Below are 25,338 nucleotides of genomic sequence, written 5' to 3'. Positions count from 1 at the left end.
TTGAAGTGCACAGTGACCAACACGACCAGAAAGACACTGGTGATTATCACATGCAATACAGCACACAATACCATCAATTTATAAAACATAAATAAGTTACATGAATACAAGACAACCACGACAATATTATCTAACCTTGTATGTCCATTTACACAAAATTTCGGCCTAGGGGCTCTCAGGATGCTGATTGCTAACGGCCTTGGAATTCTGCAGTAAAGAAGGAGGGGCTGATTAGGTCTTCTATTGGCCAGTGTTACGTACTTGTGATGATTGGCTAGATTTCCTGTCATCAAATAGTTGCTCGTAATTCCTATTGGTCAATTCAGTGGTCCTTGGGCGGGTTTACCAGGTCCATGGTTTATCAGCTTTGCTACAATGGGGCGCTGCGATCGCTCACACCCACCGGCGCTTCTTCCATAAGCGGAGTGGTAGTGTGTAGAGAAGGGAGTACTGCGGCAGCCAACAGAGCCGCGGAGGGAGATCAAATCCTAAAAAACCGGAGCAGTGCGGCTTCTGAGTTTCACCGGTCTTTTACCGCAACTATCAGAGAGCAAGAGAAGGACCCGCATCCTCGCGTGATGCTCTGCTTGAGACCGCTACATTTCACTTGAAAGACGTTTAGGTGGAGAGGGAAAAGACTGTAACCTTTTGGAGGTTAGAGACAATCAGTTTATTTAATAATTTAACCCATTTGTTTTATAGAAATTTGCTTGACTGACGTCTTTGTCGCTTCCTTTCCTTTTTACCTGAATAACTGAATACAAATCTTTCTTACGTTTTTAAAAGGCAATACCATTTTGATATAATTCCACCTGAGGGGCTGACACGTCTCAAGCTTTGCATCACCTGAGGAGAGAAGCCTGACTGCGCCAACATGGGGGTAAGCCCGGCGTCTACCAACTTTATAACTGCCTTATGATGCATGAAAGTTATAAAATGCCTTGAAAACTGTTTAAAACCCCAGATGCTGACGGGGAAGGGCACCATACTGCAGTGTCATGTTTTTTCTCCTCTGGAAATATTTGAGTGACATTGACTCCAATGCGGATTTTTTTTAGGCTATGTAGTCTACGGTCTCATAGACTGCGACAAATTGATGTGGCGAGTAGGCTAGAGCAGGCACAAAACAGCTCTCTGTAATTTCTACTGCAGTTGTAAGGTTTCAATTTGACAATGAATTGGTTAGAATCTGCTGATGGAATAATTTACTGTAATTTGCTGCTGTTTCTTTTGTTTCTCATACGATATGGAACGAACAAGTTAGTGATAAAATATGATTGAATTGTCTAATTCAGGGTTTTGCCATATGCATTAATATAGACTATAGGCTATATTAGGCATATCGTGACACTTTGTCTATAACCTTGCCATGGTAATCGGTTTATTCTGACAGCCGGCTCTCGTGAGAGAGGGAGAGATAGAGAGAGGGGGAGAGAGAGAGATTGAGTTAGCGAGAGACCACTGCGTATAGGCTTCACTTGGCATGTCACTGAGGGATTTCAAATGAGACACAATGTTCTGTTAATCACCTCCGTTATTATTAGCCTGTATTTGATGATTTTAGAATACGTGGCTGTGTATTCGAATGGGTGCATGATTACAGTACCCCCTTCACCCTATTGCCCATGTAAATTATCCTCGCATCATCGCGACCCAATTGTCTACTGCTTTAAATCTTCGATAGCGCATGTAACTTCTTCTTCGCAGCATTTGATGAAGAAGTAGTTACCTGGAAAAATCTACCCTAGTCTACCCGGCTACTGAGGAGATTGCGTATGTCGGTATGGTATGCAATGCCTGAGCGCACTGCAGCTTCGGTGACCCATGCGTCATAATGCGGTTACCAGGAATAAGCGCTTCCCCAGTTTATTTCCCCTTTAATTTGTGACAACAGGGACTCGATAATCGTTGACAGTGAAAACACACGATAGATTAAAAAGATGTCCTGTGCATGCTGGGTGATGATACATTTGGGGCTGTGGATTTGTAAGTGAATAGAATGCACACGAAGTTCTGAATCCCTCACTGCGTCAAATGGGGGATGCGGCCCGGCCCTGGCTGATATTTTTGAAAAACATCACGTCTCAATAAAAATATTGATTGTTCATAATAACACCAATATTTTCACTGTTTTGTAAAGCCAATAATAATTTGACTATGAATAGTTCTGTAGGAACATTTCGAGGTGATGCTGCGACTATCGGTATGGACTGTTGCGCAATTTCTGTCTCATCATTTATCTTGATTGTATGAGAGTTTACGATTTAATCCCCGACTCGGTTCTAGGGGTTGAAATAATTTGATGACATGATGCCACAAAATCCCAATGGCTGATGAAGCTGGATCGCCCACGGTTACCGAACGTTATTGAAGACACCGACAGAGCAGGCACGAATGATATCAGCTATCTCCATCTATGACCTGGGTGGGCCTTGGAGGCATTTCTCCCGGTCGAAGTCTGGTGTGGAGCGCCGAGAAATGAAGCAGTCGTTGGTGATAGGCTATTCATGAGGATGCGAGAATCATCTGTAGCAGCAAGCACTGCGTCAAATGGGACCGAGAGAAAAAAGTGCTTGCGCACGAACCACTTCCGTGGCAAAGTTAGGCGCCACTGTCTGATCTATGTGTGAATGAGACAGGGGGCGGAGGTCCTCATCCGGCGCGCAAATAAAATATTTGTGTGACCTCTGATAATAATTAAATTTTCATATCATTGGAAGGCATATGTCCTTTACCTTAACCCATCTCACCCCTATGATTATTTGACAACATACAAGACATTCTGCGAAGTCGATCTGGCGCTTGACGCGCTATGCCATGACACTGCCAACTGTCCGTCCCCAAGGCCGCCGGGCTGCCGCGTCAAAATGGGGGCGGTGCCTGTTGAGTGGAAATTCCCTTTAAAACGCTGTGATTGGCAGACTCGGCGAGTTACGCAGAAAGGGATGCTTTAGCAAGCAAACACTGAGGCGAAGTGTCAGGGGCACTGAAGACAGACAGCCTATTTAATTTGACACACCAGTTGTGAGCAATTGAGGTTGCTGAGATGTGTATAGTTGCTCTGGTGCAGTCAGGGATGGGGTAACCTAATGATGCTGAGAGAGGGGGGGGGAAGGGAGAGAGAGGGAGTGAGAAAGAGAAATGGGAGAGGAGAGGAGAGCAAGTGAAGACGGTTACACACATTTCACCTTCATACATGTGAGCAAGAGAGAAAAGGAGGTGGAGGATGGAGGGTGGGTGGGTGCAGGGCGAAGAAGGGAGGGGGATGAGATGAGTTGTGACTGATCTGTAGGTGTAGAGAGAGAGGGGGAGGGCTGTATCCTGTTGCGGGAGAATGACCTGAGCTCACATTGCCATGGCTCCTGTTTCCCCTGCTTGCCTCTGCTCTTGGGGATTGGTTACCACAGTGACAGGAGGCAGATGGGATGACAGGACAGGGGGGAGGTATAGGTATCCATCCATATGGGGTACAGAGAGAGGTGATGGGGGATATCAGGGAGAGTTCACTGGACAGAGACTGAGGAGCATAGGGTTGCTCCCCCTGATATCCCCCATCACCTCTCTCATTGAAGGGAAGAAATGGAAGGGATATACAGTATTAAGGAAGGGCATATTGGTGTAGGTGGTGTGGGGATAAATCATTGCAGTGGCACAGAGGTAGAGAGCTGTACGCTTGGCGATCTCCTCAGACTGGCCAGGTGTGTACAGGACGGGTATAGGAAAGGGTAAGGGTGTAGGTATTTAGGTAAGGCTTGCTTGGTCATGATGGGACAAGGTACACTCTTAGGAAAAAAAAGGTTCCAAAAGGGTTCTTCGACAGTCCCCATAGGAGAACCCATTTTGTTTCCATGTAGAACCCTTTTTGGTTTCAGGTAGAACCGTTTTGAGTTCCATGTAGAACCCTCTGTGGAAAGGGTACTAAATGGAACCCAAAAGGGTTCTACCTGGAACCAAAAAGGGTTCTTCAAAAGATTCTCCTATGGGGACAGCCAAAGAACCCCTTTAGGTTCTAGATAGCCCCTTTTATTTCCTAAGATATAGCTGTGGCCCAGCCCAGAGTTTGGTGCAGAGTGCTAGCTCACTCCCCTCCTCACTGCATCTGCAGTCATTCGTGTCCTGCTGCTGAGTCTGGAGGGTTTGCGCAGTGCACTGTATGTCCACCGAGCCGCCCTGGCATCCTACTGATAGTCAATAATCAATATCCTAGTGGGATATTCATGAGGGTTCTGTCCTTAAAGAGTCATTTGGAAGGACATGGTTTGAATGTCTGTCTTCTAGCTTAGCTAGAATGACCTACTTTAAGGGTAGGGTAATACGGTAGGGTAATAGAGTATTATGTAAGTATTTGGGGACTTTTTGGGAAATGTTGCATTATGGTTTTATTTGAGTTTTGATGACTCCCTTACCCTTCAAAGCAGATTGGATTCTGTACTAAGGTCATGAGTTAGTCACATGACATTAAACATTTGATCGATTGTAATGCAAGATAGGGCAGCCTGGTTGCTTAACGTTGCTGCAATGTTCGGGAAATGTTAAGTGGGGTTTTTTAGAGTGAGAGACAGAGGAGAGTTGGGTTCCCTGCCAACACAGTCATTACTAATTCAGAGTGTACTCCTAGCTTGTTTGTGTGTGTGTTTGTGTGTGTGTGTGTGTGTGTGTGTGTGTGTGTGTGTGTGTGTGTGTGTGTGTGTGTGTGTGTGTGTGTGTGTGTTTGTGTGCGTGTGCGTGTGCGTGCGTATGTTTTCTTCCCCCTTTCATTATCAACTACGTAAATTGAATTGGTCTCAGTTGAAAATATACAGAAAAGCTTAAATGTATTTATTTATTTATCTGCCCAAATGACGTTTCGTTTCCCAGACCCGTGTCACAGGTAGCACAGTACTTCAGAGGCCAGAAGACTTTATAAGACACGACAGTACCCAGAGCAGGAGTTGCTATGTATTCTCTGTCACCGAAATCATCTGCATTAAACACAGAATATCCTCAGGAAACCCCTCATAGGAGAAAGACAGAGGATCTACCGTTGTCCCTACAAGGGCCACTAAACACTCAGAATTACGATACCAATCTAGACAACACTGTTCTCACTGAGGAGCACACACACACACTCACATCCACACACATATATGCCAGGGTTTCCGTTAGCTGGTAATAGCCGACTTTTGGCCGATAATGCTTTTTAGCCTATTCATCGGTACCCGTCCTGCTTACTGGTCTATAGGTTAATTTGCATAATTTTGTGGAATTTAAATTGGCGCGTGTGTATTTCCGTTAGTCGTTTATCTGCTGCTACAGATTCTCAAACAGCTCATTCGTTGCTGCTGGAGTGATACATGTGCTTTTATGAGCCCAATCATTGCTTAACAATTCTAAATGCAATCGCGTGTTAAAAACAGTTTTGATGGCCACGATTAAAAATAACTACTATTTTTACTTCTCAACTGGTAATTGAAGCGCGCTTCCCATTCGTCATTCAAGTGCATATAGGAAACAGTCTATGTCCCGCGTCACATTTTCCTAAAGAAAACTCTGACATGCACTCACAATGGGCTAGACAAGAGACAAGGACACATGCAGACTCTAAACTGGAGCACAGCTGCCTGCCAGGATGAACAGATCAGGGGCTGGACAGATGGCCATGGGGGAAGGATGAAGGGATGAGGTTAGGACAGGAGGGGTAATGCTATAAGATGGGATTTTGTTTTGGTTTTGTTTGTTTTTTTGAAGGGAACACAAATGATTTGTCAACGAGAGCTAAATTAGGATACAGGACGTTTGATGTGTGTGTTCAAATAGATGTATCTATGCAAATAGATACACAGTGTATCATTTCTGCTATAAGCAGAGGTCATGACCTCAGGGTCTGGCTGGAATTCCATACATCTGAACATCAAAACAATTTAATTGAATTTAATATAACTTCATTTATTTACAGTGGTGTAAAGTACTTAAGTAAAAATACTTTAAAGTACTACTTAAGTCGTTTTTTGGGGTATCTGTATTTTACTATACTGAACAAAAATATAAACGCAACATGCAACAATTTTAATGATTTCAATGAGTTACAGTTCATATAAGGAAATCAGTCAAGTGAAATAAATAAATTAGGCCCTAATCTATGGATTTCACATAACTGGCAAGGGCGCCACCATGGGTGGTTCTGGGAGGGCATAGGCCCACCCACTTGGGAGCCAGGCCACCCCATAGTGAGCCAGGCCCAGCCAATCAGAATGAGTTTTTACTTACAAAAGGGCTTTATTATAGACAGATACTCTTCAGTTTCATCATCTGTCCTGGTGGCAGGTCTCAGATGATCCCGCAGGTGATGAAGCCAGATGTAGAGGCCTTAGGCTGGCTTGGTTACACATTGTCTGCGGTTGTGAGGCTGGTTGGAGGTACTGCCAAATTTTCGAAAACAACATTGGAGACGGCTAATGGTAGAGAAATGAACATTAAATTCTCTGGCAACAGCTCTGGTGGACATTCCTGCAGTCAGCATGCCAATTGCACACTCCCTCAAAACTTGAGACATCTGTGGCATTGTGTCGTGTGACAAAACTGCACATTTTAGAGTGGTCACAAGGTGCACCTGAGTAATGATCATGCCGTTTAATCAGCTTCTTGATATGCCACAGCTGTCAGGTGGATGGATTATCTTGGCAAAGGAGAAATGCTTACTAACAGGGATGTAAACAAATTTGTGCACAAAAGTTGACAGAAATAAGCTTTTTGTGCGTATGGAACATTTCTGGGATCTTTTATTTCAGCTCATGAAACATGGGACCAACACATTACATCTTGCGTTTAGATTTTTCTATTTTTGACAACTTTACTTTTACTTCACGACATTCCAATTGGGTTGTTTTCCACCATTGTTTATATATTTATTAAATGAAGAAAATCACCATTTGAGAAGAAGTTGAGAATCCAGAAATTAAAGTAACTGTCATTGTGACAAAAAGCAACACCAAATATTTTACAACCAAGACGTGTCTTGATATGAAACCATTTTTAGACATGCACCTTAGAGGCTGCTGCCCTATATACATAGACTTGGAATCACTGGCCACTTTAATAATGGAACACTAGTTACTTTAATCATGTTTAAATAATGTTTACATACTGCTTTACTCGTCTCATATGTACATACTGTATTCTATTCTACTGTATTCTAGTCAAAGCCACTCCGATATTGCTCCATCTAATATTTATATATTTCTTAATTCCATTCTTTTACTTTTAGATTTGTGTGTATTGTTGTGTATTGTTAGATACTACTGCACTGTTGGAGCTAGGAGCACAAGCATTACTCTACACCCGCAATAACAAATGCTAAATATGTGTATGTGACCAATAAAATTACATTTGATTTGATTCTCCTGGAGGTCTGAATGCAGTGATTTTCCCATTTCATTATCACTCTTTAATATGGAGAAGAAACTCTCTACTGGAAGTCAGCTTGGGACAGTTACTGTATTTGGTGTACAATATAGTAGGCTAATCAAGACAAGAGCAATCAGTCTAGCTAATCCTCCTAGCATGAGCCCCCAGGCCCAGCCACCTACCCAGACCAGCCCCCCTACCCCTAGGCCATGCCCCCTGTGGCTACCTAGCCTTATACCCAAGGGCTGTTGGAACCAAATGTCCCTATCAAATCAAATTGTATTTGTCACGTGCGCCGAATACAACAGGTGTAGTAGACCTCACAGTGAAATGCTTACTTACAAGCCCTTAACCAACAATGCAGTTTATGTTGTTATGCACACTCGCATATAGTCTACAGTTCACACAAAGGCCTAGAGCAGTCATATTCAAACTCTTTCAGCAGGGATCACATTTTTTTCCCGACAGAATTTCTGGGGATGCCATTTTTTTCTCCCAAGAATTTGTTGTGACCCCACCCCATCGCAAATATAATAACACAACGTTAAAATCTGTACATTTCGATTTTTACATCAACAAATCACATTTAATTCAGTGTGTCTTCATCTCTTATCAAAACCAAGAAATACATTTACTCAATTCAATTTTATTTTTCAAATGATCTTTCTCAAGAACATTTGTATATTGTCACCATATAATACAGTGTACTCTTAATTTTTAGTTCCAATAAATTATTAAAAAGAATAAATAAAAACAATAATAATTGTGGCGATCCCACTACAGTTCCCCCGCGACACCACTAAGGGTCGCGACCCCAACTTTGAAGAACACTGGCATAGACAAAGATGCAAATAAGCACAGGCACACTAACGAACAGGCAAGCACAGGCGAACAACACACGCACAGACACACATACACCAGAGGAGGCTGGTGGTAGGAGCTATAGGAGGACGGACTCATTGTAATGGATTGAATGGAACGGTATCAAACAAATCACACGTTTGACTCTGTTCCATTAATTCCAATCCAGCCATTACAATGAGCCCGTCCTCCTGTAGCTCCTCCCACCAGCCTTCTCTGACGCACCCCCACCCCCACACACAAGCTTGCCACAGAGCACAGCAGGACGGAATCGACATTTAACTGTCATCATCACTCCCCTCCGCCCCCAAACCTTCCCCAATGGCTAGGATCCCTTCACAGCAGCCTATCAACTAGTAGTGTCACAGGCTGGCCTGATAGGCTTACAAGAGATAATCAAACTATATAGGGAATAGGGTGTCATTTGGGAACCAGTCAAGGTAATGATGTTGACATCACTTCTTTCAGGAAGTGTGTAGTATGGAGCCATCTATCTAACATCTTAGTCAATGCAAGCTTTTCACACAGTCAAACTGTTTTCCTGCAATAGTTACCATTTCCCCTTTGTAGGTTCCCTAAAACGGAAACCCAAGTGCTGCAACTTCTTCCCGCCTCTTGTGAAACCCCTCACCTCTGGTGCGTACCAGTAGGAGAGGCTGGTATGCCACACCTCATGCCCACGCAGTTCCATCGCCGTTAGGGGGCATGCCCAATCCTGTGTGCCCTAGACAGACACACTGACATGCTCCTGAGGGATGGTATTGGCTACTGGGGTTCACTAAAGGGTGGAAGTGTTCAACATATGAAACATGCCCCGTGTTCACTTCAGAACGAATGAGTCAGAGAAACCATGACATATAGGCCATTGTCTGTTCTAATATCTCTCCTAGTCTCCTATTTTTCCCTTCTCGCCCTCTTCTCATACCCTTTCCCTTCACTGTTCCTATTATTTTCTGCTCCCCCCCGCCTCCCCTCTCGCTCGCTCTCTCTGTCTGCCGCAGTGCGTGTTCTCGCTGCACAGACAGACTGCAGCCACCTCGACAATGACTCACCTCTGCCTAGCTGTTGGCAGGCTTATAGCTTGCGCATATAAGGAAGTATCTCTTTCTTTCTTATAAAGGTACACACACGCACCACACACACACACACACACACACACACACACAGTAAGTGTTGGCTATTTCCTAGAATGTCCAGTTACCTAGACATCAATTATTACTGAGCGATCAGATCAGGGGATCCTACAGTACTAGGCCACCGCCCACCACTAAGCCTCGGTCGCCATGCCAACCTCCCTGGTAATGTGACCAGAACAGAACATTAGAACCAGACAAACCACAGCAGCATGACATCAGTAGAACCTGATGAACTCTTGCTCGTTTGTTTTCAAACGCGGTGTACACACACCCAATGATGTTCTACTATGAGCACGCTAGATTAGCACGCTAGATTAGCACGCTAGTAGCTTTAGCTTTCTGCTCCAAAGTGAATGTGCCTGTCTTCCTTGTTCCAGACAGTCTTGTCTTCTACTTGAAAAGATTAGAATGTGCGGAGGAGATGCGGTACTCTATACTGTGGTGCCGATCTGTTTGTAAGTCACCGACTCCAGTTCCTCCGGTCTGTGTCTGTCAGTAGGTCCGTCTGTCTTTCTTTTGTCTGTCTGTGTGAGAGCCAGTGGTTGTAATTTCAGCCTGCGGTCTCTGTTTCGTCTCTGTAACAACGTCATTGCGTTACATTTCTCAACAACAAATGGTAGAAACAGACAGGCAAGCAGACAGACAGACAGACAGATAAATAGATAGACAGACAGATGACGTATACCATGTTGTATTGAACAATGAGGAACAAAACCACGCTCTCTAAATGTTTTGCCTTGTAACCTAGGCGATAGTTGTGACCTCTTAACTGCAATGAAGAAATCTTGTGGGTAAAAGGAGCAGCTTGGGTTGTCCCATGTGTGTCATGAAAGATTGAGTGGCATTAGCCCACACACACGTGCCTGCACGCATGTTAACACCCCCACCACACACACACACACACACACACACACACGGTAAGGGGCCAACACCCACTCTCTGGGTCCGCAGGTTGTAAGGTCGCGACCCTGCAGGTGGGGTTGTTTGTTTTACAGTGTTATAGAACAATCTGTTAGAGTGGGATCCCAGTCACGCTGTCACTCACTGGTATACACAGCCTGAGTCAACAGGCAAAAAATAGTGGTCAATATCTAATTAGTGGTGTGAGAGAAGAGCTCTTCTCTCCCTCTCTCTCACCTCCCATTGCTATCTCTCTTTCCATCTGCCCCCATCACGGTCTTTCTCTTTTTTTCATTAATCTCTCTCTGTCCATCCCTCTCTTGCAATGCCTGTTTCACCTGCCTCCGCTCTTCCAGTGTTTGTATTAGCACTAGATTGTGTAAGTGTGTGTGTGATGAGCAGGTGTGCTGTCGGACCTAACAATGTACTGTAAATGTGTTTCTATGGCCCACTCAGTGTTAGCCATTGAAAAGCCTGCCTAGCTAGAAACTCCACCCCTGTGTGTGCCTAACCCAGACCTGGTAGCTTATCTATAACATCTACCCCTACACTGTTTGGCAGAAGATGCTTATCGATGCCAACCAGAGTATTTAATGTGCATGTTATATTGAAGTCCGCACACACACACACACACACACACACACACACACACACACACACACACACACAGGCAGGCCAATCTCAAAGGGCATGAGTAGCAGTAGTCTTCTATCAGTCTCTCCTTTGTTCTGCATTCGGCTCGCTAGGCCTGTCTGGTCTTGTTGCAGCGAGAGTTCACTCACATTCTTGGATAATGACATCCACATGCGCACGTGGGAAGATTGATTTTGTACATTTTGTAGTCAAATTGTGTGTTGTTTTGTGGGGAGTTGTGTTTGGCCGAATGTTTGAACCAATCTTTTCAGGGTTAGTGTTCAAGGGAGACTCTAGTGTCTTCCAGTATTACTTCTGTAAATCAGGGGCAGAGTGGAGAGCTGCAGTGCTCACTATAAATCCTCCTCAAACCTTTCTGACCACAATGAACCGCTTAAGACTGGTCTCTTTTACAAGTGGAAGATTCAAGACATCTGAAATGTCTCAACTGAACTCGCATTAAGCACTGGGACTTTCAGTGGCAAGTTTACTCACCCATTCATGGCATTGTACTTAGTCAGTCAAGTGTGTTTATCATTTATCAGGGTGTGGGAGCCTAGGTAATGTGTGTTTAGCTCAGAAAATAGGCTATTTATTTGGTTTGTGATGGACCAGGGCAAAAATAAAAACTTGACTTGAATGTGTATTTACCCTTTATTATTCAGAATAAATTAACAGGGTGGGGGCAATCATATCCAAAGGGGGCCAGTGTAGGTACAGGCTTTTGTTCCAACCAAGCAGTAACACAGTTAAAACCCAGTCAAACCAAAGCACTGTGTGGCGAGTGGAAAGTGTTGCAGTGGTCTAAGGCACTGGATCTCAGTGCCTGAGGCGTCACTGCAGTCCCTGGTTCGAATCCAGGCTGCGTCACATCCGGCCGTGATTGGGAGTCCCATAGGGTGGTGCACAATTGGCCCAGTGTCATGCGTCGTCATTGTAGATAAGAATTTGCTCTTAACTGAGTTGCCTAGTTAAAGAAACATTTTGCTGTAGACCAAGCTTGTTAGAGCATGTCATCTTGACATTAGCCACCAGGGGGCTTCCCTGTGTTTTGTTGAACACTACACCATACAGTCCCTTGATGATGCTACAACAAACAAAAGTGACCATATCATCAGAATTGATGATAAAGTGTGAGTTTCATGTTCTTGGTGAGGGGTGTGGTAAGATACAGACAGGTAACCTTTTGGACTCTGTGGTCCCTTTAACCCTTCTGGTCCTTTATTACATCACTGATTTTATTGATCCTGCAGCAAGGTCAGTTTCCTTGATGAGTTTGCTGTGTCAATGAGCGGCTTTTCCACTAGGACCCATAGAACCCTCCTGGAAGCCATTTTGTCTATCTCTCTCTCTCATTCTGTCAACTGAGGGACTCTGGTCAGGGGCTTCTGTATTGATTTGATTTGAGCACCAGTTAGTGTACATCGGAAATTGAGCTAATGCAATACTTTGAGCTCCCTAGAAGAGAGACATCTGTGTGTGTGTGTGTGTGTGTGTGTGTGTGTGTGTGTGTGTGTGTGTGTGTGTGTGTGTGCGTGTGCGTGTGCGTGTGCGCGTGCGCGCGTGTGTCTGCAAAACTGTTTCATATTCAACACATCACAGTCACATTGATGTATCCAATCTAACTCAATTGATATGAATTTAATCTAGGGGCTCCCGACTGGCGCAGCGGTCTAAGGCACTGCATCTCAGTGCTAGAGGCGTCACCACAGACACTCTGGTTCGATTCCAGGCTGTATCACAACCGGCTGTGATTGGGAGTCCCATAGAGCGGCGTACAATTGGCCCAGCGTCATCCGCGTTTGGCCGGTGTGGGCCGTCATTGTAAATAAGAATTTGTTCTTATCGGATTTGCCTAGTTCAATAAAATAATAATTAGAGAGGTTTTGAGGACTGAGATAATGCACTGTGTCGAGTTTCTCTTTCAGGGCCTCTGTGCCCCACCAGCTAGTGTGTGTGTGTGTGTGTGTGTGTGTGTGTGTGTGTGTGTGTGTGTGTGTGTGTGTGTGTGTGTGTGTGTGTGTGTGTGTGTGTGTGTGTGTGTGTGTGTGTGTGTGTGTGTGTGTGTGTGTGTGTGTGTAGAACATACAGTAGTCTCTGGTGACAGTTCACATAAATGACAAATGAAGCAGGTGGCCAGTGGATACAAACTGTGATAGCGGGTTCCCAAGAGGAGACAGACACTGCAGTGAAACCAGATGGCTGTTTGATCCTTCTGTCTGTGATCTCTGTGAAGATCAAATGGGTATCAGAGAAAAAGAATGAAGTCCCTCTCCCCGTCTCTTGTGTCTGGTGCTTTAACCATGTTTCTATTTAAATAATAATGAAAGTATCCCCCCCCCTAATCCCTTCCCCCCTCTCTTACTGTCCCCCCCCCCGCCCAGTATGGGCGGTCGGACAGTTACCGCGTTGCTACCTCGCAGGATAAAGATGGCAAATCTTCTCCCAGCAAGAAGAGCAAGAAGGGGAAGGATATGGATGAACTCAAGAAAGAAGTACCGATTGTAAGTGACTGGCACACAGTGGCGCACACACTCTGTCCTGCTCAAGGGGTGTGCTGGGCACCCCCATAACTATTATTGAAATACTAACATAATGCCTCTCCATAAGTTAAGAGTATGAATATCTAATCATTTCAGGGTACCCCCCAAGAGTCAATGTGTAACTGGAACGCACACTCTCTAAATAGTTTGGAGAAAGACCTTAAAGTGAATGATAATAATTAAGTCCAAATTCTCCTAGTTTGTTTTAAATTCATTGTTGTGATATTTGTGGCATATTCTCAATGTTTCTCTGTGTCTCTCTCCCACACAAATACACCTATATACACACTCTCTCTCTCTCTCTCTCTCTCTCTCTCTCTCTCTCTCTCTCTCGCTCTCTCTCTCTCTCTCTCTCTCTCTTCCTCCCTATGCTTTCTCTCTCTCTGTCTCCCTCTGTCTCTCTCTCTCTCTCTCTCTCTCTCTCTCTCTTCCTCCCTATGCTTTCTCTCTCTCTGTCTCCCTCTTTATCTGTCTCTCTCTCTCTCTCTCCCCCCCCCCCCCCCCCTCTCTACCTTTCAGACGGAACACAAGATGTCCATAGAGGAGTGTTGCAGGAAGTTCAACACCGACATTGTCCAGGTGACTCCTCCTACTGCACTGTACCATAGAGGTCTATCTATGTTGTACCACAGAGATACTAGAGTCGTCGCCGAGTCCTGCTGTGTCACTAACAGAGCTGCTACTAGGCCACTAGATGGTGCTATTTTACTATTTTACATTCACTCATGCCACACGGGTCGGTGTATTTGAGGGGATCAGTTTGAGCAACGTTTTAATGCATTCTAAGACATCTCAAGCCCCCTTATAAAGTCTCAATTCTAATCTTATAATGATCCTTACTAAGTTACAGCCTTTTTGAGTCAGTTGAAAACGTTCTACGTAAAAGACATAACACATTTTAAGCCTCATTATAATATTGTAAAGACTCAGACATGCTTATACGTAGTCATAAAGCATTATACCTGCAGGCTTAAAATTACATATTAGATTTAATAGGATTTTTATGGTGTTACCCCTTATTTCAACCCATTCAGTTCTAGGTTTAACGCACCCCACTCTCTCCCCACCCAGGGTCTGACCAACGCCAAGGCGGCTGAGTTTCTGATCAGGGACGGTCCCAATTGCCTCACCCCTCCCCCGACCACCCCCGAGTGGATCAAGTTCTGTCGCCAGCTATTCGGTGGCTTCTCCATCCTGCTGTGGACCGGCGCCATCCTTTGTTTCCTGGCCTACGCCATCCAGGCCGCCACCGAGGACGAGCCGGCAGGAGACAACGTGAGTCACACACAAGCACACCCACGCACACACACATGCACCCAAACACTAAACGTAAACACAGCCACAGAATAAGGGACAGTTAGAGCCACACACAGCTGAATCACACATACCTAAGTTGACGAAACCTCACACACACTGCCAGCAGCGCCAGTCCCTAGCCTTAATTCTAACATACACCCAAATGGCTTTTTGCTTGTTTTTGCATGATCATCTAGTCTAGTGACTATTACCACAGTGGTCTGTGTTCAGTTTGAAGCTAAATACTCCTGCTATGCATTGACCTGCAGTGTACCCAGTGTAACAATGGGTTTCCCTGTCTCTCTCTCTCTCCTCAGTTGTACCTGGGTATCGTGCTCTCTGTTGTCGTCGTGGTCACCGGCTGTTTCTCCTACTTCCAGGAGGCCAAGAGCTCCAAAATCATGGAGTCCTTCAAGAACATGGTGCCCCAGGTAAACACGTGTGTGTGTGTGTGTGTGTGTGTGTGTGTGTGTGTGTGTGTGTGTGTGTGTGTGTGTGTGTGTGTGTGTGTGTGTGTGTGTGTGTGTGTGTGTGTGTGTGTGTGTGTGTGTGTGTGTGAATAAATGAATGCGTGTATGGACTATATAACCTTCCCTCTGTGTTCTCCCTGTAGCAAGCGCTGGTGATCCGTGAGGGCGAGAAGATGACGATCAACGCTGAGGAGGTGGTGGCAGGAGACCTGGTGGAGGTGAAGGGAGGAGACAGGATCCCCGCCGACCTCAGAGTCGTCTCTGCTCACGGCTGCAAGGTACCATACACACACACACACACATAGTTCATATAACACACACTCACACAGCTACACATTTTACATAAAATATTTTGTCTTTCTGGGTTTTGTTTTATAGGTGGATAACTCCTCCCTGACTGGCGAATCAGAACCCCAGAGCAGGTCACCTGACTGTACCCATGACAACCCCCTGGAGACCCGCAACGTCGCTTTCTTCTCTACCAACTGCGTTGAAGGTAACCGTAGAAACTGCTAACTCACAGACAAACAGACAGACACATCACCTGTTCTGTCCCTGACAATTCTCCTATCCTCTTTTCTCTATTCCTGCGTGTCAGACTCGACCTACCAAATTCAGTCAACAGGGTCCTACTGCAGTATTGGATGCTGCACCCCAGCAGCACTAAGGCTTGCTAAGCTTTTGACTGGTTCAACTAAGCTGATTCAAACGTAATATTATACCATAGAGCTGCTGTTGACACAGAAGTTACCCACATAAGCATACAAGAGTTCCCACCTTGACTTCTCTTCTCTCATTTCAACCTCTCTTTTCCTGAATTAATATTTATATTCCCCCCTCTCTCCCTCCCTCTCTCTCTCTCTCTGTCAGGTACGGCGCGTGGCATTGTGGTGTGCACCGGCGACCGTACCGTCATGGGCCGTATCGCCACTCTCACCTCCGGTCTGGAGTCGGGCAAGACCCCCATCGCCAAGGAGATCGAGCACTTCATCCACCTGATCACAGGCGTGGCCGTGTTCCTGGGCATCACCTTCTTCATCCTGGCCGTCTGCCTGGGGTACACCTGGCTGGAGGCCGTCATCTTCCTCATCGGCATCATTGTGGCCAATGTCCCCGAGGGCTTGCTGGCTACTGTCACTGTGAGTGACCCTGGTCCCCTCTCCATCTGACCCTTCCTCTCTATTGCTGTTTCTCTCTGAAACTCTACTGAACCTCATACCTGACCTCTAGACATCAGATTCTAGTGGTCCTCCTCAGTTTAGTTGGTAGAGCATGATGCTTGCAACGCAAGGACAGTGGGTTCGATTCCCGGGGACAGCCGTACGTAAAATCTATGCACTCATGGCTGTAAGTCACTTTGGATAAAAGCATCTGCTAAATATCATTTATTACATACAGTGCATTCAGAAAGTATTCAGACCCCTTTCCTTTTTCCACATTTTGTTACGTTACAGCCTTATTCTAAAATTGATTAAATATTTTTTCCCCTCATCAATCTACACACAATACCCCACAATGACAAAGCAAAAACAGGTTTTTAGAATGTTTTGCAAATATATAAAAAAATAAAGGACTGAAATGTCACATTTGCATACTGTGAATGAGATTCATTCTAGATCAACTAGACTGTAGATTTTGACCAACTAGACAGCTAACTACACAATCAATATAATAAGACGTTGATTGAGACTAGATCCAGACCAATGATAGCTCTACAGAAATACATTATAGATCTCTAGACCAACTAGACAGCTGAAGCAAGCGCACTCATTTTCTCCAGAATAGGTACCCTTTCTAGTTTGTTCGTACCAGTACGCTCCTTCATTCTGGCTCCTGGATAACCCCTGTCTTTCCCCTGTCTCTGTGCTGTAGGTGTGTCTGACTCTGACTGCCAAGCGTATGGCTAAGAAGAACTGCCTGGTCAAGAATCTGGAAGCTGTGGAGACCCTAGGCTCCACCTCCACCATCTGCTCCGACAAGACTGGCACGCTGACCCAGAACAGGATGACCGTGGCCCACATGTGGTTCGACAACCAGATCCACGAGGCTGACACCACAGAGGACCAGTCTGGTAAGAGGAGATCAGGAGGGGTTAGGGTTGGAGTTAGTGTTAGATATAATGTAAGGGCTCAGACACACCAATAGCGTTTGCTGGCCGAGAGTACTTAGCACCTCTGAACGTAATTTGCGAACCGATTTTACAAGTAGAACCGAGGGTGAAAGATTGGCTGGCGAATGCTCGATCCACGTTCAGTGTGATGTGCGCTAGCCTTTAGACTTTGGGTTGGAGTTAGTGTTAGAGTTAGAGTTAGAGTTAGTGTTAGAGTTAGAGTTAGTGTTAGAGTTCATGTTAGAGTTAGTGTTAGAGTTAGAGTTAGAGTTAGTGTTAGAGTTCATGTTAGAGTTAGTGTTAGAGTTAGTGTTAGAGTTAGTGTTAGAGTTAGAGTTAATGTTAGAGTTAGAGTTAGAGTTAGAGTTAGAGTTAATGTTAGAGTTAGAGTTAATGTTAGAGTTAGTGTTAGAGTTAATGTTAAAGTTAGAGTTAGAGTTAATGTTAGAGTTAGTGTTAGAGTTAGAGTTAGAGTTAATGTTAGAGTTAGAGTTAGAGTTAATGTTAGAGTTAATGTTAGAGTTAGAGTTACTGTTAGAGTTAATGTTAGAGTTAGTGTTAGAGTTAATGTTAGAGTTAGCGTTAGAGTTAATGTTAGAGTTAGCGTTAGAGTTAATGTTAGAGTTAGTGTTAGAGTTAATGTTAGAGTTAGTGTTAGAGTTAGTGTTAGAGTTAATGTTAGAGTTAGCGTTAGAGTTAGCGTTAGAGTTAGCGTTAGAGTTAGCGTTAGAGTTTGCGTTAATGTTAGAGTTAGTGTTAGAGTTAATGTTAGAGTTAATGTTAGAGTTAATGTTAGAGTTAGAGTTAATGTTAGAGTTAGAGTTAATGTTAGAGTTAATGTTAGAGTTAGCGTTTGAGTTTGCGTTTCGGTTGGAGTTAGTGTTAGAGCTGGAGTTTGGGTTAGATGTTGGTGTTAGGGTTAAAGTTTGGGTTACAGTCACGTTTAGAGACAATTTTAAGTGTAGGAATCCCTCTTGATTTGAAGTAGTTCTATAACCTATGTATTCACATACACAGACAAGTACAGTTTAATTACAGATCAGGAATTTATATTGTTTTATCATCTCTAATCGGCCACCTCTCTCTCCAGGTGCCTCCTTCGACAAGACCTCAGCCTCATGGGCTGCCCTTGCTCGTGTCGCAGCTCTCTGCAACCGCGCCGTGTTCAAAGCCGGCCAGGACCAACTGCCCATCCTGAAGAGGGACACCGCTGGTGATGCCTCCGAGTCTGCCCTGCTCAAGTGTATCGAGCTGTCCTGTGGCTCTGTCAAACAAATAAGGGAGAAGAACAAGAAGGTGGCCGAGATCCCATTCAACTCCACCAACAAGTACCAGGTACGTAACACAAACGTGTACATATACACACAAGCACAAACACAACACAACACTCAAACGGATTGGTTTCTAACACCGTGACCATGTCCGATCTCACCTCTCCCTCTTCTTGCCATCTATTTCTCTCTCTCCCCCTTCCATCCTCAACCAAACCCACAGCTCTCAGTTCATGAGACAGAGGATCCCAATGACAACCGCTACCTGCTGGTGATGAAGGGAGCCCCAGAGAGGATCCTGGACCGCTGCACCACCATCATCATCCAGGGCAAGGAGCAGCCCATGGACGAGGAGATGAAGGAATCCTTCCAGAACGCCTACATGGAGCTTGGAGGACTGGGAGAGAGAGTACTCGGTGAGACAGGGAGAGTGAGAAAGAGGGGGGTGGGTGAGAGAGATAGAGTTGATGTGGAGGGAAGGATGAGAAGTAAGAAGAGAAAGAAATGGGCCTTCCAAAACGCATAAGAGGAGTGGGGAGGGTTGTTAGAGGGAGGGGAGTGGGAGAGAGAGAAAGACGCAGGAGGGAAGGTCAGGATTTTGGTTCTTGGAGAATGGGTCAAATGTACCGTATCCAATGATGAATAGAAGTGAGAGCTGAAGGATTGACTGATTTAGTCGAAAATGAGTAGAACAGGTAAATTAAGCTAGCACCTCCTGTCACTCCCCAGGTTTCTGCCACCTGCTAATGCCAGAGGACCAGTACCCCAAGGGCTTTGCCTTCGACTGTGACGACGTCAACTTCACCACAGAGGGCCTGTGCTTCGTGGGCCTCATGTCCATGATTGACCCTCCCCGTGCCGCTGTGCCCGACGCTGTGGGCAAATGCCGTTCGGCTGGCATCAAAGTCATCATGGTGACAGGTGATCATCCAATCACTGCCAAGGCCATCGCTAAGGGCGTGGGCATCATCTCCGAGGGCAACGAGACAGTGGAGGACATCGCCTCTCGCCTCAATATCCCTGTCAGCCAGGTCAACCCAAGGTGAGAAACACGACACACACACACACACACACACACACACACACACACACACACACACACACACACACACACACACACACACACACACACACACACACACACACACACAAGCACAGTACATCCTTTCACAATGACGGTGAGACCACACGGGATCCTGTTCTGCTAATTCATTGCTCTCATTCATTTTCACTCTCATGTCCCTTTCGCCCTGTCTCTGTGGATCCAAGCTAGTTATTATAATGTGTGTGTGTCTCCAGGGATGCCAAGGCTTGTGTGATCCATGGTACAGACCTGAAGGAATTGTCTCAGGATCAGATGGATGACATCCTCAGAAACCATACTGAGATTGTGTTTGCCAGGACCTCCCCCCAGCAGAAACTCATCATCGTAGAGGGCTGCCAGCGACTGGTGAGACACACACACACACACACACACACACACACACACACACACACACACACACACACACACACACACACACACACACACACACACACACACACATACATACAGAAAGACACACACATACATACAGAAAGACACACACCACCTGAATCCATCACCCGATCAACAAAAGTGAACTTGCTTTCCACAACTACACTAATATAAGTCTGGAAACAAGGTTGGGGTTCATTCCATTTTCAGTTCGGGGAGATTGTTGACATTTTATTCATGCATTTGAAAATGAATTGATTGAATTGAACAGGGAATTGACCCCATCACTTCCCCCTAGTTTTGGTACAATATTGACTTTCTATGGGCTATGGTCAAAAGCACTACTAAAGTGCACTATAAAGGGCATAGGATGCTATTTGGGACACAAGCTAACTCTTCTGTCCCTCCCAGGGTGCCATCGTGGCTGTGACAGGTGACGGTGTAAACGACTCTCCTGCCCTGAAGAAGGCTGACATCGGCGTTGCCATGGGAATCTCCGGCTCTGACGTATCCAAGCAGGCCGCTGACATGATCCTGCTGGACGACAACTTTGCCTCCATCGTCACCGGAGTGGAAGAGGGTGAGAAATGGGGAGAGAGAGGAGAAGTGATGGAAAGAGTAGAAGGGCATGTGAGAGGGAGAAGTGGACGAAAGGTAAAAGAGGCCAGAAAAGGAGAAGAGAGGAGGGACGGGTCTGTATTTTGAGCCTGTATTTTTAAAGCATCTCAGAGTAGGTGCTGATCGCGAATCAGTTTAGACTTTTTAGATCAGAGTGAATAAGATCACATGGACAAGAGGGGCCTGATCCTCGATCAGCCCTCCTACTCTGAGATACTTTATGAATAAGGGCAGACCCTGATCCAACCTTGAGTGACCTTTGCTCAATTCTACAGAGGTTAGAGGTCAGAGTTCAGTGTGTGACCTCTGTGTGTGTCCTCCTGTCTCCCTGCAGGTCGTCTGATCTTTGATAACCTGAAGAAGTCCATTGCCTACACCCTGACCAGTAACATCCCTGAGATCACACCCTTCCTCCTCTTCATCATCGTCAACATCCCCCTACCGCTGGGAACCATCACCATCCTCTGTATTGACCTGGGAACTGACATGGTAAGGCACACACACACATAACACACACACGTGGCACCCACACACACACACACACACAGCACACAGACATACGGCAGAGAGCTCCGGAAATACGAAATTGTGCATCGTTGACGAAAATGTCACACGTAAACTTGATATGCCCTATCTCACAATGAAGCAATCAATCAAACTATTAGTTTCTCATACAAACTCACATCTGTGACCTGTGACCCCCCCCCTCCCGCAGGTGCCCGCCATCTCCCTGGCCTATGAGGCAGCCGAGAGTGACATCATGAAGCGTCAGCCCAGGAACCCCACCAGGGACAAGCTGGTGAACGAGAGGCTCATCAGCATCGCCTACGGACAAATCGGTGGGTCCCCATTAGCTCCTCTACCTGGTCGGGGCCATAAAGACAGTGCATATGTAGCTGGACATGTTATTATAGCCCACAGCCAGATCGATGGTCAATACTTCCCCATGAAGTCCTTGAGCATTACACTGTGGACAGTATGGTTGATTAGTCTTCGACCACCCTGTGGTAGAATCTGACAGACTGATGAGTGCATCGTCGCTTATAGATCCTAAATCTATGGCTAGTGGATCATAGTTCACGGGTCTATATGACAAAGTCAATGGCTTCTCCTTGTGGGATCCGGTAACATAATTTCCAGAGTGAACATGTGTTAACGCTTTGTGTCTGTGTCTGTGTGTGAAGGTATGATCCAGGCTCTGGGAGGTTTCTTCTCCTACTTTGTGATCTTGGCTGAGAATGGCTTCCTACCCTCAATTCTTGTGGGTATCAGGCTCAACTGGGACGACCGCGCTTGCAACGACCTGGAAGACAGCTATGGCCAGCAATGGGTAGGTACACGCTACAATTCCCAGCCAAAATAAGTATTCAAAATATAGCAATACAGTATATTACAAGAATATCTGCAAATTCATTGTTGACACTATTTCACCATATTTGATCAGATTCTATAAATAAATATTCCCTGACCAAGATGGCTGTCCTTTTAGTCACATTGCCGGGATGCCAATGTCCATTCTATCGTTCTATTTCATTCTATGATTCAAATACTGTGTCTCACTCCTTCTCCTCGCTGTGTGTAGACATATGAACAGAGGAAGATCGTGGAGTTCACGTGTCACACAGCCTTCTTCGTCAGTATCGTGGTGGTACAGTGGGCTGATGTCATTGTCTGCAAGACCAGGCGTAACTCTGTCTTCCAGCAGGGCATGAAGTAAGTCTGTCTGTCTGCCTGTCTTTTTCTGTATTTCTTTTCCTGTCTGCCTGTCTTGTTTCTGTCTCTCTTTTCCTGTCTGTCTCTGTCTGTCAGCCTGTCTTGTTTCTGTCTCTCTTTTCCTGTCTGTCTCTGTCTGTCAGCCTGTCTTGTTTCTGTGTCTCTTTTCCTGTCTGTCTGCCTGTCTGTCTGTTTCTGTATTTCTTTTCCTGTCTGTCTGTCTGTCCGTCTGTTTGTTAATATACAGTATGCTTGGTCTCTATGTATATTAGTCTCTCTCACCCTGTTATATTTCTTCTCATTCTCATGTCTCTCCTCTGCACTACTCTCCTCTTAGGAACAAGATCCTGATATTTGGCCTGTTTGAGGAGACAGCTCTGGCTGCCTTCCTATCCTACACCCCAGGCATGGATGTGGCACTCAGGATGTTCCCCCTAAAGTGAGTGGAGTAAACCCTAGAAATATACAGAAATACACATAGACATACTGTATACATACACCTACACAAACAGATAGACATAGACATACACCTACACAAACAGATAGACATACACCTACACAAACAGATAGACATAGACATACACCTACACAAACAGATAGACATAGACATACACCTACACAAACAGATAGACATAGACATACACCTACACAAACAGATAGACATACACCTACACAAACAGCTAGACATAGACATACACCTACACAAACAGCTAGACATAGACATACACCTACACAAACAGCTAGACATAGACATACACCTACACAAACAGATAGACATAGACATACACCTACACAAACAGATAGACATAGACATACACCTACACAAACAGATAGACATACACCTACACAAACAGCTAGACATAGACATACACCTACACAAACAGATAGACATAGATATACACCTACACAAACAGATAGACATAGACATACACCTACACAAACCAAACAGATAGACATACACCTACACAAACAGATAGATATACACCTACAGAAACCAAACAGATAGACATACACATACACACATACCGTACACACACCTACACTGACAACTTGTGGGGTCCTCTTATTGATCTTCTATCTGCCATGTTGTGTGTTTATTAACCTCTGCTTTCTCTCTCTTTCTCTCTCTCCTTCCTTCCTTCCTCCAGGCCCAGCTGGTGGTTCTGTGCGGTCCCCTACAGTGTCCTCATTTTTGTGTATGATGAGATCCGAAAACTGCTCATCCGTAGGAACCCAGGAGGTAAATGGCTGTCTCTTTCTCTACGTATAACATTTAGGCCCAAATCCTAACATGAGATTTGCATTTGAAACTTCACGCAAATCTTTAATTGACACAAAAACAAGAAAACTCTCTAACGCCTCTCTTTCTCTTCCCCTCCCCTCTCCTCCTACAGGTTGGGTGGAAAGGGAGACATACTATTGAGCGATGGAAACCGTCTTTACTCATACCCCTACATTTTCCATTTGTTTCTCCCCCCTTCATTCCATCCCTGGCAAGACACATCTTCAGATGCCCCACCCCGTAAAAGACAACAACCGCTTCAAAGCAATTTTCATCACAACTGCCCCAAATTAAAAACAGCAAAGCACCTTTACGACTTTCTACATCAACCCCCCCACCCCCCTCCTCTCCATCTCCTATGATACTCTTTGCATGTGTTCTCTCACTGCTGTGTACATAAACCAATATATCTACCAAACGGCAGCTGCATATTGTGTATGTAGATTTGAATGAGCTATGATCTAAAGGGAGTGTCGACGCTCGGCAAGAAAAGGGCCATACCACTCCTTCCTCCCCTCCCTTTCTTCCCTCCCTCTATCTCCACACCTCTGTTCCTCCCTCTCTTCCTCCTCCTGCGACCCTTTGCTTGTCCTCCGATCACACACAGACATACAGATCACGAGCGAGATCCCACAGCTGACACCAATCGAGCCGTCCCCTCTCGCCCTCTCCTTTCTCCAGGAGGAAGAGCGGATGTCTTTCTCACTCCGACCGTTTTCCTTTTTCTTCGACAGTGTTGTTGTTTTTTTATAATATGGGGTGGGGGTTCAATGGTTTTACTTGTTTTTTTTATTTATATAAAGGGAGGGGGGTGTGTGAGAGCTGCTTTCCCTCATTTAGGCATAACAAAGCACACCCCGCCATGGCGTCCCCAGTCCCCCTTCTGTCTCTCACACCCTCCTCTCCCCTCTACTCCCTGTTTGTCTACGTTTGTGTGCACTGTGTGAACCATTGTCCTTGTTAAATACTACAGTACACCCCCAGTTGGAAAATACAACTCAAATCTTTCTGTGTGTTCTAGGAAAACTATATAATTCTATACCGATTTAAAGAAATAAAAATGACATGTTGAAAATAAAACATCTCAAGATATACATTCAATGAAAAAGAACATCGGCGACATTGTTGAGCGTGTTATGGGAAAAGAGGAAAGATCACTCTGTTTCCTTTTTTTGTGTGGTTTCCAATCTTTTTTTCCGCCAGGTTTTCAGAAAGCCGATGCAAAAATGTAACCCCCCAAAAAAACGACAAGGTTGTGTTTTATTATTAAAACATGTGAGACAGAAACTATGGCGTCCATATTCCTACTACCACTTCTGACGTGCCGGTGCAGTGTGGTGTGATTATTTGGTGTGAGATGATGAGTCCATGTTCCTGGAGTCCGGTCCAGTCTAGGTGACACAGTCCAGGTATTGAGTTCTGTGTGAATGTCTGCATTGGAGACCAGCAGAGGAACAGCCACTTCAGGCTGGGTCTTACTCAGAGGGCTGTAGGGGGTTGAGACTACAGAAGACAACAAAAAAACAGTAGTAGAACATGTATGTGAAAGAAAACGAAACCAACACCAATAAAACATCTCGAACATTTAATACAACCTAGCACTGTCTGTGTGTCTTTCTCTCTCCCTGCCTTCGACTCGCCACAC

The 25,338-nt window shown here is 45.2% G+C and overlaps 1 protein-coding gene across 1 annotated transcript; it reads left to right on the top strand.

The window, feature by feature from the left end:
* The first annotated feature begins 496 nt into the window (after nt 1–496).
* Nucleotides 497–25,270, top strand: LOC120048311 (sodium/potassium-transporting ATPase subunit alpha-3-like). Its single transcript, XM_038994180.1, has 22 exons — nt 497–654; nt 787–880; nt 13,298–13,417; nt 13,976–14,035; nt 14,528–14,731; nt 15,070–15,183; nt 15,366–15,500; nt 15,601–15,718; nt 16,093–16,361; nt 17,095–17,293; nt 18,423–18,667; nt 18,827–19,019; nt 19,333–19,645; nt 19,903–20,053; nt 20,492–20,660; nt 21,033–21,187; nt 21,414–21,537; nt 21,883–22,028; nt 22,281–22,411; nt 22,749–22,850; nt 23,560–23,651; nt 23,806–25,270. Exons 2-22 carry the CDS (start codon nt 875–877, stop codon nt 23,832–23,834), a joined length of 3,075 nt encoding a protein of 1,024 aa, XP_038850108.1. The 5' UTR covers nt 497–654; nt 787–874; the 3' UTR covers nt 23,835–25,270.
* The last annotated feature ends 68 nt before the right edge of the window (nt 25,271–25,338 follow it).

The sequence above is a fragment of the Salvelinus namaycush genome, chromosome 5 (assembly GCF_016432855.1).
Source record: "Salvelinus namaycush isolate Seneca chromosome 5, SaNama_1.0, whole genome shotgun sequence".
NCBI classification, from domain to species: Eukaryota; Metazoa; Chordata; class Actinopteri; order Salmoniformes; family Salmonidae; genus Salvelinus; species Salvelinus namaycush.
This window is presented reverse-complemented; position numbering and strand designations above follow the sequence as displayed.